The 14106-nt window shown below is 35.8% G+C and overlaps 1 protein-coding gene across 5 annotated transcripts in view; it reads left to right on the top strand.

Annotated features, from left to right (window-relative positions):
* LARS2 (leucyl-tRNA synthetase 2, mitochondrial) overlaps positions 1 to 14106 on the top strand; it is a 106001-nt gene that overhangs the window by 38365 nt on the left and 53530 nt on the right. For all 5 annotated transcript variants that reach the window (XM_066992003.1, XM_066992001.1, XM_066992000.1 and 2 more), the window contains 3 exons: positions 286 to 429; positions 12362 to 12469; positions 13947 to 14106. In XM_066992003.1, the coding sequence (XP_066848104.1) occupies positions 286 to 429; positions 12362 to 12469; positions 13947 to 14106 (412 nt within the window). The remainder of the gene's footprint in view (positions 1 to 285; positions 430 to 12361; positions 12470 to 13946) is intronic.

Raw genomic sequence — 14106 nt, 5'->3', positions numbered from 1 at the left:
TCAGACTATGTAGTTTGCAGTATTGTAAATTGGAACACTTACCCATCAATCATGACAAATGCTGCCAACAGCTTTTTTGTGTGTGTGGTTTTTTTTTGCATTCTGAGAAGAACATTCAAAGCATCTTCAGTTGAGTCCATATTGTTGATTCAAGTAGATGTTATCCAAATGTAGAAGATGGGCCCAAGAAATGTTTCTGGATAATCCTTCTGGTATCTAAAATGTAAGATCCTGGTTTTGAAATAGCTGCTTAAAATACTTTTTTTTCCCTGCATTTTTTTTTAGGCCTTGGTCAATTGGGATCCAGTGGATCAAACTGTTCTAGCTAATGAGCAGGTGGATGACAATGGTTGTTCGTGGCGTTCAGGAGCAAAAGTGGAACAGAAGTACCTCAAACAGTGGTTTATCAAAACTACTGCTTATGCAAAGGTATGAGGATACCTTTCAGAAATTGTGGTATCATATAAAGGAGATGACTCTTCTAGAAATATTCATCAAGCTGAATGTGGTCTTCTATATACACACATTTATGTAATATATAACTGTATAATGATCTACGTGATCTATCCCTGTTCTGTGTATGTATATAAAAATGATTATCCTTGAAGTCTTTCTGTTCATTTCTTTAAAAAATTCTAAGTAATTAATGTGGGATTGAGTTATGAAGAAAGTGAAAAGCATAAATTAGAGGTAAATTAATGTATCTCGCATTCACACATTGTTATCCTATATTTAACATCAAGTGTTTATCTGCATCATATTTAGAGTGTACACCTGTGCAGTGTTTTGAACTAGAAACCAGCTAGTGTAGTTATTAACCCATTGGACCTATGCTCATGGTATGAGCAGTGGAGTGCAGCCTGTCACTTAGAGTTTATTTCAACATGTGTTGAAATAAACTGGTCTGAACCAGTTGTTAATTATAATTAACAGCTCTTTGTTGAAGATTCATCAGGACCTTTTGTTTTACTTTCCTTCCTATTCCACTTTATTTGATTATCTGTAATTTAAAAAATATTTTCAAGTTCTTTAAGCATCTTTTTTTGTTGTCGTTGCTATGAACTCAAATTTTGTTTGTGATGGGACAATATAGCTTCCACACCTAGGAATTCTTCTACAAAATTTTACTGGCTTTATGCTCTCTGAAATAAAAATTGCTTCCTGTCTGGGGTGGATGAAGTCCTTATTCCATCCAAATGCTCTATGTATTGGGACTTCAAGTACAGATTGAGAAAGTTATTCCCAAGAAAATGTTAAAAAATCATCCTTGACCCTTATTCTGAGCCTCAGATTCAAGAGACCAAATTTCCACCATCATGCAGGTAGAAGGCATCTAGATCTCACTTTGGGTCCATTCATAATGAAGAGAGAAAACTTTGATTTTCTGCCCGATCCTTGGCTTCTGTATGTGTAGATGATAGTCAAGATGCACATTTTCTGATTGTACTGCCTGTTCTGGCAGTGAGGAGGAAACACTTGCTATAGCTGAAGGAAAAATTGAGCATGTCTGCACAATCACATAATGATCCCAAGGTCCTGAGCTCTTTATTAGTGCTCTTGTCATCAGATTTCATGATCACTTTATCATGTTTCAAGGTCTGCCCCCAACTCACCATTTAACTCAGTTTGAGGCTGGGGGGGAACTCTAGAGTTTCTCTGCTTACTGATACATCTTTTGTCTACTGTCTTTATAGAGATTGTAGAAAATAATGACTAGCATTTCTGGGTTGTATCCATTGCTTGCACCAAATTACTGTTTGCTTATTTCCCAGTGAGAGGGGTGAAGTGGATCAGCTTTAAAATAGCTACTCATAAAAAAAAAAAAAAAAAAAAAAAAAGGTAGAGGAGCTTTTCATTAACCCTGAATCTGAAACCTTTCAGTAACCTTGGAACACCCTTGGCTTACAGGATTATTACCTCTTGCTCAATATCCACCCTCCTCTAGGGAGAAGGATTTATCTTTTGTCTTTAGTCTCTGACCCAAGAAATGACATTACAGGAAAGCATAAGCTCTGGGGATGATCGGGTCTCCTGGATCTCATTCTCCAGTAAGCAGGCTTAAATGAAGCCAGGAAGGACCTTGTACATCCACAACAACCCCTTACCTCCACCCGAAAAGATGTCACCTCAGGGCACTACCTAGAAAAAGATAGGGGGATATGCTGTAAAAGCGTAGACATTGCTCCTTAACATCTCAGTGGCATCATGAGTGAGAGCTTCTTCTACTTTCTATTTGGGGACAGGTGTTTATATCAATCTCTGCCAAACCTTTAAGTGTTACTACAGGGGACAGTGGGTACTCTACAGATTTCTCTAAAGCTTTCCCAAAAGTTTGTTCTGTGCTTGATTGATATTCTGTAGGTCTATGTTAGCTCATACAACCAAGTTGATGAATGATGCCATATTGCTCCCAGCTCAAGTGCTTTGGCAAGCATTGCCTTCATGTGCTCCCACTTCTTGGTACAATGACAGATGCTACCAGTTATCAGCAGGTGGTTTGGATTTTCCTTTTCAGTCACCCTCCACTGACTCCCATTTTTTGATGTGGTTCTGGCACATTTTAAGCAGTCTCACTCTGCTTCTTTTGGCAAGAGCTTTAAACATTTGGTTGTAGAAGGAGAAAAAAAGACTTTTTTTTTTTTTTTTGCAAACCTTCAAATAAGAATAGGAGACTATCAGGCTCTGCTATTATATGCTATTATATATCCAATATCTGATATTAGACGGATTTATCAGTTTGGAAGATTAAGATAAATTCCCTTTTTTTTTTTTTTTTCCCTTTCAAATCACAAGTGACTAGGTAATATGGTCTGTTGTGTCTTACCTTCTGAAAAAGACTGTTTTGGCCATACAGCTCCAAATGGCCCATGAACTGCAAGCTGCAACTGAAGATTGCCGATCTGAGGGAGACTGTCTCTGAGCTAACACGAGCAAAATATTTCAATCTCTTAGAGGCTGTGTGTGCCCACACTGACATAATCAGGAAGCTTCACAATAGCATCTTGAGAGAAGCCACATTACTGATGTTAAATGCTATAGCTTTGGCTCCTCTGTCTGAGTATCTTGACTATCTTCAAAATTAAACTTTTCACATATTTCTTTATCCCTTACAGTAGTCATTCCAAGTGCTTTTCAAGGGGTGGTAAGAGATATAAGTCCTTTCTTCTAAACCTGTTTCTTCTTGTTTGGATTCAGGCTGTTGACAGTTGATTTGAATCTGTATCATCCTAAATAGCATAGTGTTGAACAGCATGGTTACAGCAATTATCCTTCCTATTCCTCAACCCTTCTTCCCCAGCTCTTTTCAAAAGCCCTTTCCAGGAGACTTGGCATTATCGAGAGCAAGAAGTTCATTCAGCTTTCGCATTCACAGAGCCTTTCATCTTGGAGTGGAGGGCCTGGATTTTATAGGGCTCGTCCTAATAGGTGTGTCATGTAAAGATACCTCTTTGACTTCTGAGCTAAACATCTTAAACCACCACTACGATTTTAGGATGATAACATTAGTAGTAATAATACCTTCACTTCAGCAGGGGGCATTATTTCATGTCGCTTGGTCTTGACCACACTTATTTCCATAAAGAGATTCGCCTGCCTTTTATCATGGACCATAAGCACTACCAATACAACTTCCATTTCTTGAGAGTCTTTGCTGCTCAGAGACTTTGGGTATTTGTGCTCCTAATGATAAATAAGTACAACAAATAATTTTTTATCCTTACCTGGCAGTTAATCAATGAATATACCTCTCCAGAATAATACCAGCTTCTTTATAGGTAGTATGGAATCATAGAATCATTAAGGTTGGAAAAGACCTCCCAAGATCATATCACTTCCCTTTTTTCTTCAGTTGTTTGGGGCTCACAATCAATATGTGTATAGTATCTTCTCTGCAGTTACTTTCAGGCACCTAAAGTGAGCCTTCATACTCCAGCATACTAGAGTAGCAGAAAGCGTTTTTACTTACGGTACTTCATATGTCAGGCCCCTGTAAATGGGAAGTCTGAGAGGACATTACAAAGATTATCTTTGATGGGACTGGGTGTTTCCTATGATCAGCTTTTTTGACTTAAGGATGAAGAAAGGGGTTCAGTTTTCTAAGACTTGTCTGGACCTGAGATTTTCATTCCACATTCCTGTTCCAGTTGGTGTACATCTGTCCAGTTCTGCTTCTTTTGAGGGTGTCCAGAGAGCTAAAGCCAGATGGTGCCAGATTTTTGAGGTCGAAATCATTCGAAAGACCAACAATGATCCAAAGACCTACATTTTCTACCAGTAGAGTAGCCCTTAGGTCTTTAAGCCACATCCAAAATTTGTATCAGAACCCACCTGCCCTTTCTTTCCTGTATCTCACAGCCTGGACAAGTTTATTAGCACCGAGCAGATTTATTTATTCCTTGTGTAAGATGTTCTTAACAAGCTTTGGGAAAAGCTAGTGGCGAAGTGCAAGTGGATCAGACTTTTGCTGAGTTGTATGGCTAGATTTCTGTTATTCACTGAAATTTCACTACGTTTTATTCTGAAATTTTAAAAATGGGAGGCATGAAGAGATTATCTGGTAGTAATTTAATCCTTGCACCTTTGCTGGAAGATTTGTACTTTTTCCCTCTTCAGTTACTTTTAAAGGATTAGTAATTTTTAAATATGCTCTGCCTCTCCCCTTCCTCTTTCCCCAGTGGGACCTGAATCTGTTTTTTGGTATCTCATGGGAAAGCGATTTGACTCTGGTCACCTTTTGCTTGTACATTCAATGGTGACTGTTATTTCTTCTGAAAAGTGTACAGAAATACAAGATCAAAAGCCAGAAAGCTTCACCCTCCCTGATCTTTTTCTGCAGCAAAGCTCTCTACAAATCCTATATTCCTTCCCAAGTTTTCTCTAAGTTAACACAGTGGGGACAGTATGTTGAAAAATGCTTTATTTCTAGTAAGTAACACCTTACCTGTGTGGCTTAGAGGAAAATGCAAGTCCCTTTTTTATAACCATTTTCATAGATTGGGATCCATTTAAAATATATTTAATGAATCTGTTATCCCTTAATTCTTCATGCAAAATACCAGTTAGCAATAATAGCTGAATAATATGTATGCATACTTTTTTTTTCTACTTGGAGCATCCACATATTATCTTGTAACTATACAACCTCTTTATACTGCATATTGATGATCTTTCTAGTCATCTGTGTTTCTCTTTCACTCTTTTATCTGATTCTGTTATCTTCTGTATCTCACAACCTTAATAAAAAATAAATACTAGCAAGCATAATCTTCGTCTGCTTGCTTAATGTGCTAGTCAGATAGCAACAAGGAGCTACGTGATCTGTAATGGGCTATGAAGTCATGTTGCGTGCTTACAGGAGTCTGTGTTTAATTCATATGCACACTTTATTCTTTAGGGTTCTGCTGTTTCCAGAGGAATAATCTTCTGTGGATTTACTCTGAATCCTTTATTGTTACTACACCTGCTCATAGTTCTTTTTTTAAATAAAAAATGCAAACAAAGCTGTGTTTGCTCATATGACAATTTACCATTGGCAATGTATTTTTTTCAAGGGGTAGAAATACTGACCATGTGTTAAACAGTTAATGGGAAGTAGTTTGGTTATCTAAATAATCATGACCCATTTTTTAAACTGTCAAGTATATATAAAAATATAAAAGTATATGTGAAATATATATAGCACATTTTATGGATATTCTAGCAACATTTTAACTGTCATTTTTCTTTAGATAGATTTCTTTGATAAAAGTATAATGCATGGCATTATTAAAAACTGATGGCATTATTGTTATTCAAATTGTTGTCTGTGCATTTAAGATGTTTTAAGCTAAAACATTTAGTTTCTATGGTTACCCAGCTGAATCTGTAGACAGATTCATTGGAAAAATCTATCTGTAAATGTTAGTATGTTCTGCGTGTACCTGGAAATTGCTATTAGTGTGTTCTTTTTTAAGGCACAGTCAACCGAGTCCTCAAATCCAAATCTGTAAGGTTAGTCTTTGCACAGCATTTGTTCTTCCTAAATTGATTCAATATAGTATATATTTTCATGTTTTATTGATTTTTTTTGATTTTTAAAAACCCCAAATATTTTTTTGCATTATTCAAAAATCATCCAAGTTAGCAGATTTTTTTTAACAAAACAAAATAGAGGCAACTATGAAACTTCAAGTTTTATCTTAAATCATCTCCCTTTTTTGCACAGCATTGAGATAGTACATGTACATTTAATTTAAATACAGGGAAAATGGACAAGGTCCACAAAGTTCTGCCAAAACTCTAAGTTAAGGTTTCATCTAGATAAATAGTAGTAGTCTTTGTTAATTATTTATTTTGTAAAGGCATTTGAAAACAAATCCTCACATTCTGTGAGTGTGGGAACTTTGATGTTTAGCATCATACTGACTCTGTAAAGGCAAAACAACAAACAATTCCACCAGTTCTTCTCCAGCTGTTTTCTGGGTTTGCGCTGCTTCTGACAGGTCCTTAGGTCTGAACATAATTGAGATTTTTACATAATCATCTTTTACTTGATTTTTGTTTTCTATTTTATTTGTGAGCTATTAAGGAAAAAGTTACTTTTTTACCCTGTGATGAAACTGAAGTACTGCATTTTAGTATGTTAAGAATCTTGACAGTACTTTGGATTTCATAGTGTGAGGTAATGCCTCATCATTATGAGGAGAATAGAAATGCTAGCTCCTTAGGTCTTCGTGATTTATGTGTGATTTTTCACTTCCCACACTTGGGGTCTAGCTCATAGTTGTCTTCTTCCAACAAAATGGGCCAGATAAAACTCTGTTTGAAACTCTTCCTCCTGAATCATTGAAAGCTCTTTTCTGGGTGGCGACCAAGAGCTCTGTCCCCACCGCTTTCTTAGCACTTCATTATTATAAAGAAATCGTACCTGTTTTGTCAGCTTGGCAAGACAGGAAAATGTTTGTGGATTTCTAGACCAGGGTGATCTTTTCATCCTGGTATAAATGCAGCATATCATTTGGTGCTACAGTAATATAAATTTAATTTATTTTTGGTATAATATTAATCAAAACAGTGAAAGCTGAGTACTACTAAAAGTGATAACAAATATTTTTGAGAGTTTTTATATTTACAGAATCAATTAATATTTTTTTTCCCGAAGGTATGCTTTGCTATACTGGAAAGGGAATATTTTGTCTTTGGTAATTGCTACTATGAGAACAACTGTGGAGAACTCCAGAAAAGTACACCGTGTTTACTTTTTGCTTTTGAGATGTCATTTATTTGCCTCAGTTATACGTAGTCAAACCAGAGACATTTGTTGACCATAAATTATAGAGAAAGGGAAAGACCTCTGACAGCTCAGACATTTACAGGGAAGAACTTGAAGCACAGGCAATATCTGTGTTATTGCTCCTTCTTTATATATGTTTTCAGTATACTTCACACATGGGAAATAAGAGTCAAGAGTGACCTATGACAGTACAGACAGCAACTACTGAAGGTAAAAAACAAAACCAAAAAAACAACACCAGAACAAGAAGAGATTAAAAACTCCTAGCAGAAGCTGTACCACATAATCACAGTTGGAACTATGCAATATAATGCAAAATAAAATAGTGGGCAGCCTAACTTTAATTTCCTGTACTTCAGTTAGTATATTAAATTTTATTAAATGATTTTGTGTAATCTTTAGTTTATATTTGGTTGCTCTTTTGGAAGCTTGATCAAATAAACTGAAGAATTTAATTTTAATCCAAACAGATCTTGAATATTTCTTTGACTCTTCTTTAAAGGCAATGCTTATGCTTTTAATTTTTTGTTCTTTAATTGAATGCTTTTGAAATGAAACCTTTTGCTGACCTTTTTATTTTATTCTTGTTACACTGCAAATTTGTCCAACTTCATTCAAGTGAATTCATTGGTAGTAGAATAAATGTTTGGCTTTATAGCTTTAAATGTTTCATTTTATTGCATTTACTACCATAGAGAAGTTGAAATACTCTTATTCAGTAAGAAATCAGTGGCAGGCATTACCCATTAAAAATTGTATTTCCCAAAGTTGGAGACTGAACTTTTTGGGTGTTCCTGTTTGAACTACAAGCAGGGGAACTTTTGGATGTGAGATACTGTTGGGAAATTATAAAACACCACTGTTCTTTGGTTTTATGTACTTTCTTTTGTCTGAAGATTGCTAAGCAAAAGTTGTTTCTCTGTAAATCTTCAACAGACTAAACAGTTGGATATGTGAAATTAGTCATCCACTTTTGGGTTGCATTATTTCTAGTTTCAGACCTGGTCGTCATTATCTGTGATGAATTTACAGCAAATTCATCTTGATTTTGTGCGTCTCTGATCATCTTCACTGGCTGACTTTCATCTTCTAGCTATGCCAGAATTTTCTAGCTGTTTTGAAAGAGTAAAACAGTCCTGTGGAACATCAGTTTATCCTGAATCTTCAACTTCTCCAGCACTTAAGTCAAACTTCCCTAAAGGTGTAGGAGCCTTGAAGACATTTTCAGCCCTGAATGTAGCTTTGATTTCTCTAGCTTTTTTTCCTGTGTCTGTCGATCTTCAGATCTGGAAGACTGTCAAAATGTATTTATGCTTGCGCTGGTTTCGCACAGACAGCCAGCTAAACCATCACACCGCTCTCACTCCCTCTCCTTTAAGGAAGACAGGGGTGAGAAAATATGACAGGAAAAAAAAGGCTCACTGGTTGAGATGAGGCTAATATAATTAAAGGAAAAACAAAGGGGGGAAAAAACATCAAAAAAAGTAAAGGCCTCACAGAAGCAAAGAGAGAGAAAGCAATTATTCTCTACTTTGCGTCACTGAGCGATGTTTGGCCACGTCCTAGGAAGCAGGGCCTCAACATGCGTAGTGGTTGTTTGAGAGGACGTGTGTCTTCATAACGAGAAGTTATGAAGACCTTCCCCTTCCACAGCTTTTATTGCCGAGTGTGATGCCATTTGGTGCGGAATATCCCCATGGTAGGGGGAAAGTTAACTCCATCCCAGCCAGATCCAGTACAATGCTTTACCTTGACTATTTCTGCCTTGTGCTTAATTAAGACAGGAGTAATTTCTCTTGTGCTTAGATGCATGCATTTGAAGTTCTTTTGTGTCTTCCCAAGCCATAAAAAATGAAAGTATTCCATGTAGAAACAGGCTCTGCTACCTAATATTTCCAATATTCCAATATTTCCAATATTTCTCACCACTGAGTCATTAACAGAAATTCAAAAATGAAATTCATTTGATAGGTTTATCACTCTCTACTTTCTGGATTGTAACGCTATCTTTGTTCTTCATACATGGCAGAATCCAACGTGTTTTTATTTTTGTTTATTCCCCTGTGCGCTGGGAATTCTCTTGTGTCTCCTGTTGATTGTTTTTTCTGTGCTACCTAGTTAACAAACCTTGTGGCACAGGTGACTAGGACTTATGTGCATGCCTTTGAGAGTCAGAATTTTTGTTTAAGGAATTATATCAGTGATTGCAAAAGGATAATTGGCAGAAAATTCATCAAACTAACTTAACAATTCAGAAGATGTTTTACCAAATATGTCATTGATTTTAAAAAAAGAACATGGAAGCAAAATTCATGGAGTTAATATTTAACTTTTCAAAATGTAGTCTATACTATTCAGGAACTTTTGTGCTGGCTTAGGTCAGCTTCAATTCAAAAAGTTTCACATACCCAAACAGGCTACATATGCCTTTTAAAAATTACTGATAGTTTTAATGTAAATTTGTAGAGTTACGGTTTTGCAGAGTGTAATGCTGTTGGATTTAAAGATGAAAAGTGTTCACTTTCCCTCAAGCAGTTTTTAAAAAACTCCTCATTTGCACAGAATGTAAATTTTTACATTTGAATATAGAAGTACATTACTGTGTGTAAGAATTAATGCTCCTTTCTACTTCTGCATTAGTGAGTATCCTAGGTTAGTTTACAGCAACCATTACAATGACATATGTATACATCCTATATACGTTTTTTCTTATATTACACTACAGACAGTGTTCATGTTTTGCAGGTTGCTGGTTTTCTGCTTCATTTGCCCTTTGTAGCCTGGACAAGAAACCAAAGCAGTGTGCTGTGTACAAAGAGCAGGGAATTATACTTCCATGTTGAATTTATTTTAAAAAAATTAATCACACTGTACTACTGTTCATGTACACATTAAGATGTGAAGGGTTTGTGTTTCTATACTCTGCTAGGCTGTGTCATCATATGGCATAAGTTCCGTTATTTTAATTCACGTGAAGCAAATTTGGCTCTTACGTACCGTATTTAGCTGTGTGAAGCAATTGCATTGTTAAGAGAAGAATTGGACTCAGACAAACTATAGCCTGTAACTCCTAATCAGGCCAGCTAACTAGAGTTAAAATCATTATCACTCTGGTATTAAGGATCTTGACGTATTAATCCTGCAGTGAAAAAAACATCTAGGCAGTTTTTCTGGCAAGCAATTATAGCCTGTTTCAGCAGAGCACACGCACACTTAAATGCGTCTGCCAGCGAAAATGCAATGTAGATTAGGATGGATATCCAAGCAGAGATTTTATAAAAATCTGCTAATGTGTCCAGCCAGTTCTCTATGTATTGGCCCAATTTCATACTTTATAAATTGCATAAAATGCTTCCAAAGAATGTATCCAAGTATTGTATATATATCCAGTTATTTCTTATTTTTTGGTAGATATATTTGTATGTGGATTATTCACAGCAGATAAAGCTCAGTATTCTCTGGATCATTTAAATTGATGAGAATAATGAGATTTTGGGATTCTCTTTGATATAGTACACTCACAGTTGTGAACTAAAACTCATTAAAATTATAGTATGATTGAAAACTTCCAAAACCTTACCATTCTTTTATTTATAAATCATCAGAGAAGGAATTTGATTCTTAAAGATGTAGAAAGCAATATTAATCCCAAGTGCTGGTGTAATATTATGATTTATGAAGCATATGTCATTTATTTTACTTTGAGTGATAGATATACAACAGAACAGTAACTAGAAAATAATCCTTTTAATACATTTTACGCAACTCACTTTGAAAATATTTCCAAATGTACTTAAAATATAACATTTGAAAACAGATGAATTATATATATTCAGTAATTATCGAACTTCCAACTATTTAATTTGAGCAGAATGTAATAGGTCCTGTCCATCTTTGCAGGTTGTTAGCAGTTAATGAGATAATAAAGAGCTTGGATGTTTGATGTTGGAGTCACAGCTAATGGAAAAATTATTCAACATGTTGCCTTATTCTTGGATTTTAACTGTAATTGTTCACCATCTGTCCAAGTGACTCATGCCTCTGGCTGTACTTTTGCCAAAGTAAAGATTTTGGACAGTCATGGAGTATTCGTAACAGAAATGTGAAATGTTTCGAAGTGAAAATTGAGATGAGCTTTGAGCTATCCAGCACGTTGTACCTCTTCTTTAATTTTTTATAGATTTCTTTTACTAAAAGCATATTGGCTTTAGGCAAATGTTAGTTGGAATAGTCCATCATGCTTCTGTGCCATACATTAGAAAGCACATTAATATATGGATATATCTCTTGCTGAGTGTAAATAAACATAGAAAGTTATAGGTATGGCTGTTAGACGTTCTGGCTAATGAAAGAGCAAACAATTTTTTCTGCACTGTGTATTTCAAAGCTGTTGTAATACACTCACATTTTTAATTTAACGTGAATCCTTGTTGTTATGACTTGGTTTCTTTTTTTTATATGATTATATCAGCTGAAAATTCCACTTAGTTTTATAGGCATGGTTGTGCTTGGTAAAATATCGGTAAGAAACAAAAAGTGGGTAGGCAGCTGGAAACTATCTTGCCATTTTAAGTCAGAGCTGGAAAATTTTAGGACATGTAAATGTCTTTTGTCTGACTGCCATCTCCAGGCTATTGTTTAGAACAACTAATCCAATTTGTAGGCTTCATAACTGCAAGCACATCTCTTATTTATCAGCAGTCTTGTTCAGCTCATTAAGTAACTTATACTTCGTACAGTTCATATCCATTAGGAATATTTTTTATGGTTATTTTCATCCAGGGGTTTTGTTCTGTGTTTAAGGTTTAGTCTGTTCAAAAGCACAGCCTCTTTTAATAACACTAGGATATTGGTTGAAGACATTGTACCTCTCTCTTGTGCCATGTTAATTTTATTCTCAAAGATGATTTTATTTTCAAAGATGAATTTGAAGCAGCAGCAGTGTAAAAATACCTCTTCCTATCTTTGACCAACACCTTATTGTTTTGCTGTTAGTTACAACTAAATCCATAGTCTTAATTTATGTCTGTTGTATAAAAGCATTTGTACAAAAGCCAAACATCCTAACTATTTCTTTTATTGCATCAGGCTATGTTTGATGCTTTGTCTGATCTCCCTGAATGGTACGGTATAAAAGAAATGCAAGCAAATTGGATAGGTGACTGTGTTGGATGTTCCCTTGACTTCTTGCTGAAGGTGAGTCAGAAATTTCAACACTGCTGTCTTGGCTGGGCTAAATGCAATTCCTGAAATGCATAATGGGACAGGTTTTCAGATCTAAAAAGCGTAAAACCTACTAAAAGTTAGAGTTATATGTTCATGCCTGGACCTGCACTGATTTCTGAAGAACATTTGTGTGTTGGGGTGATACTCCCTGCTGTCCTTCTTAGGAAAGCATTTCTGTGTTCAAGTGCAAAACTGGATGCAAATCGGCTGTGTGTATTTGTGCAGAAATACATGCCAGCCAATAAGCATTCCTGGAAGCCAGGATATTTAAGGGAGCAGTACCATGAGCAGTATCAAGTGGTACTGTACAAATCAGCTGGGTTCTGGCTATGCTTTATCTCCTCTCTGCACAGCACCTTCTCCATCGGACCCAGGCTGACATCAGTCATGCCGCCTTAGTTAAGTCTCGTTTATTAAATACGGTAAAATGATAAAAAACAGAGAATTTGGTGATAGACCTACAGAGAAGTCTGGATAGAAAGAAAGCAGTGGAAGAAAAGAGGAACCTTAAGAAAATTGTAATTATCCAGAGAACAGTGGGAAAATCTGAAGTCCTTCAGATTTTCAGAGGCCCTAATGGAATTTCAGCCCTTTTGCTTCTAAGTTTTATGGTTTTCATTTACTCTGGTCTAACACTTTAAAAATGACTTATTTTAAAATGCTAGATTTCTGGGAACCTCAAATTGAGACAGTTTGAACTTTCTTCGTACCTCTGAATTCACATTGCTAAAAAGGTGTATTTTTGAGGTTAAGTTGTTTTAATCAACTGTTTCTGAAAACGTATATCATTCTTGCTGTAGAAGAATCTCCTTCTAAGAACCTCACACAATCCACAGTTAATTGACATAGAATATAGAGCCTATCGATAGTTTCAGGTAGTAATTTCATAAGCAGCCCTCCGTGTATATTACTCATGTTTTATGTCCAGTTGTTTTAATCTTGTGACACCTTTTGCAGCTTCTATAAATTTACTCTTGTACATAAGTTGCAGCATTTACTTCATGAGAGAAGTGTGATAGAAAGCCCAGAAAATCGAAAATTCACTTTAGAGTTTAAAGGTAGCGTCTGATTTAGGTGGGCTTGGCTATTGCCATTCCTTGAAATCAGAGCACCGTATATTAGAAGTGAATAGAAGGATTCTGAGTTACTTAACCAGGGACTGAATGTGGCTCAGTAGTACAATGAAATATTACATATGATTTTACTTTATTTATTTATGTTTGGATAGATTATGAAGCAACTTTCTCAAAGTCTTGAAAGTAAATTTTGTCACAATTTGATTCTGGAAACTCCCTGTAGTGAGAATGTGTCCAGGTTTGATATTTAGAATTATATATGTCTATAGGGTGGTGTAGATCTGTTAATTGTGTAAGTAGGAAAATAAATGTAAAACCACTGCACTTCTAATGGAGGAAAAAAATCAGGGATATTTTCTGCTTTTTTTCAGGTTAATGGTGAAGTAACAGAGGAGAAGCTAGCCGCTTACACCTATACGCCTGAAGCCATTTATGGAGCTTCCCATTTATGTATTTTACCGACTCACAGACTGCTGCATGGGAATAGCAGTCTGAAGGAAGTCTTTCAGAGGGAGTCCATCCCAGGGAAAG

This window comes from Anser cygnoides, chromosome 2, assembly GCF_040182565.1.
Source record: "Anser cygnoides isolate HZ-2024a breed goose chromosome 2, Taihu_goose_T2T_genome, whole genome shotgun sequence".
In the NCBI taxonomy this organism is placed as follows: domain Eukaryota; kingdom Metazoa; phylum Chordata; class Aves; order Anseriformes; family Anatidae; genus Anser; species Anser cygnoides.
This window is presented reverse-complemented; position numbering and strand designations above follow the sequence as displayed.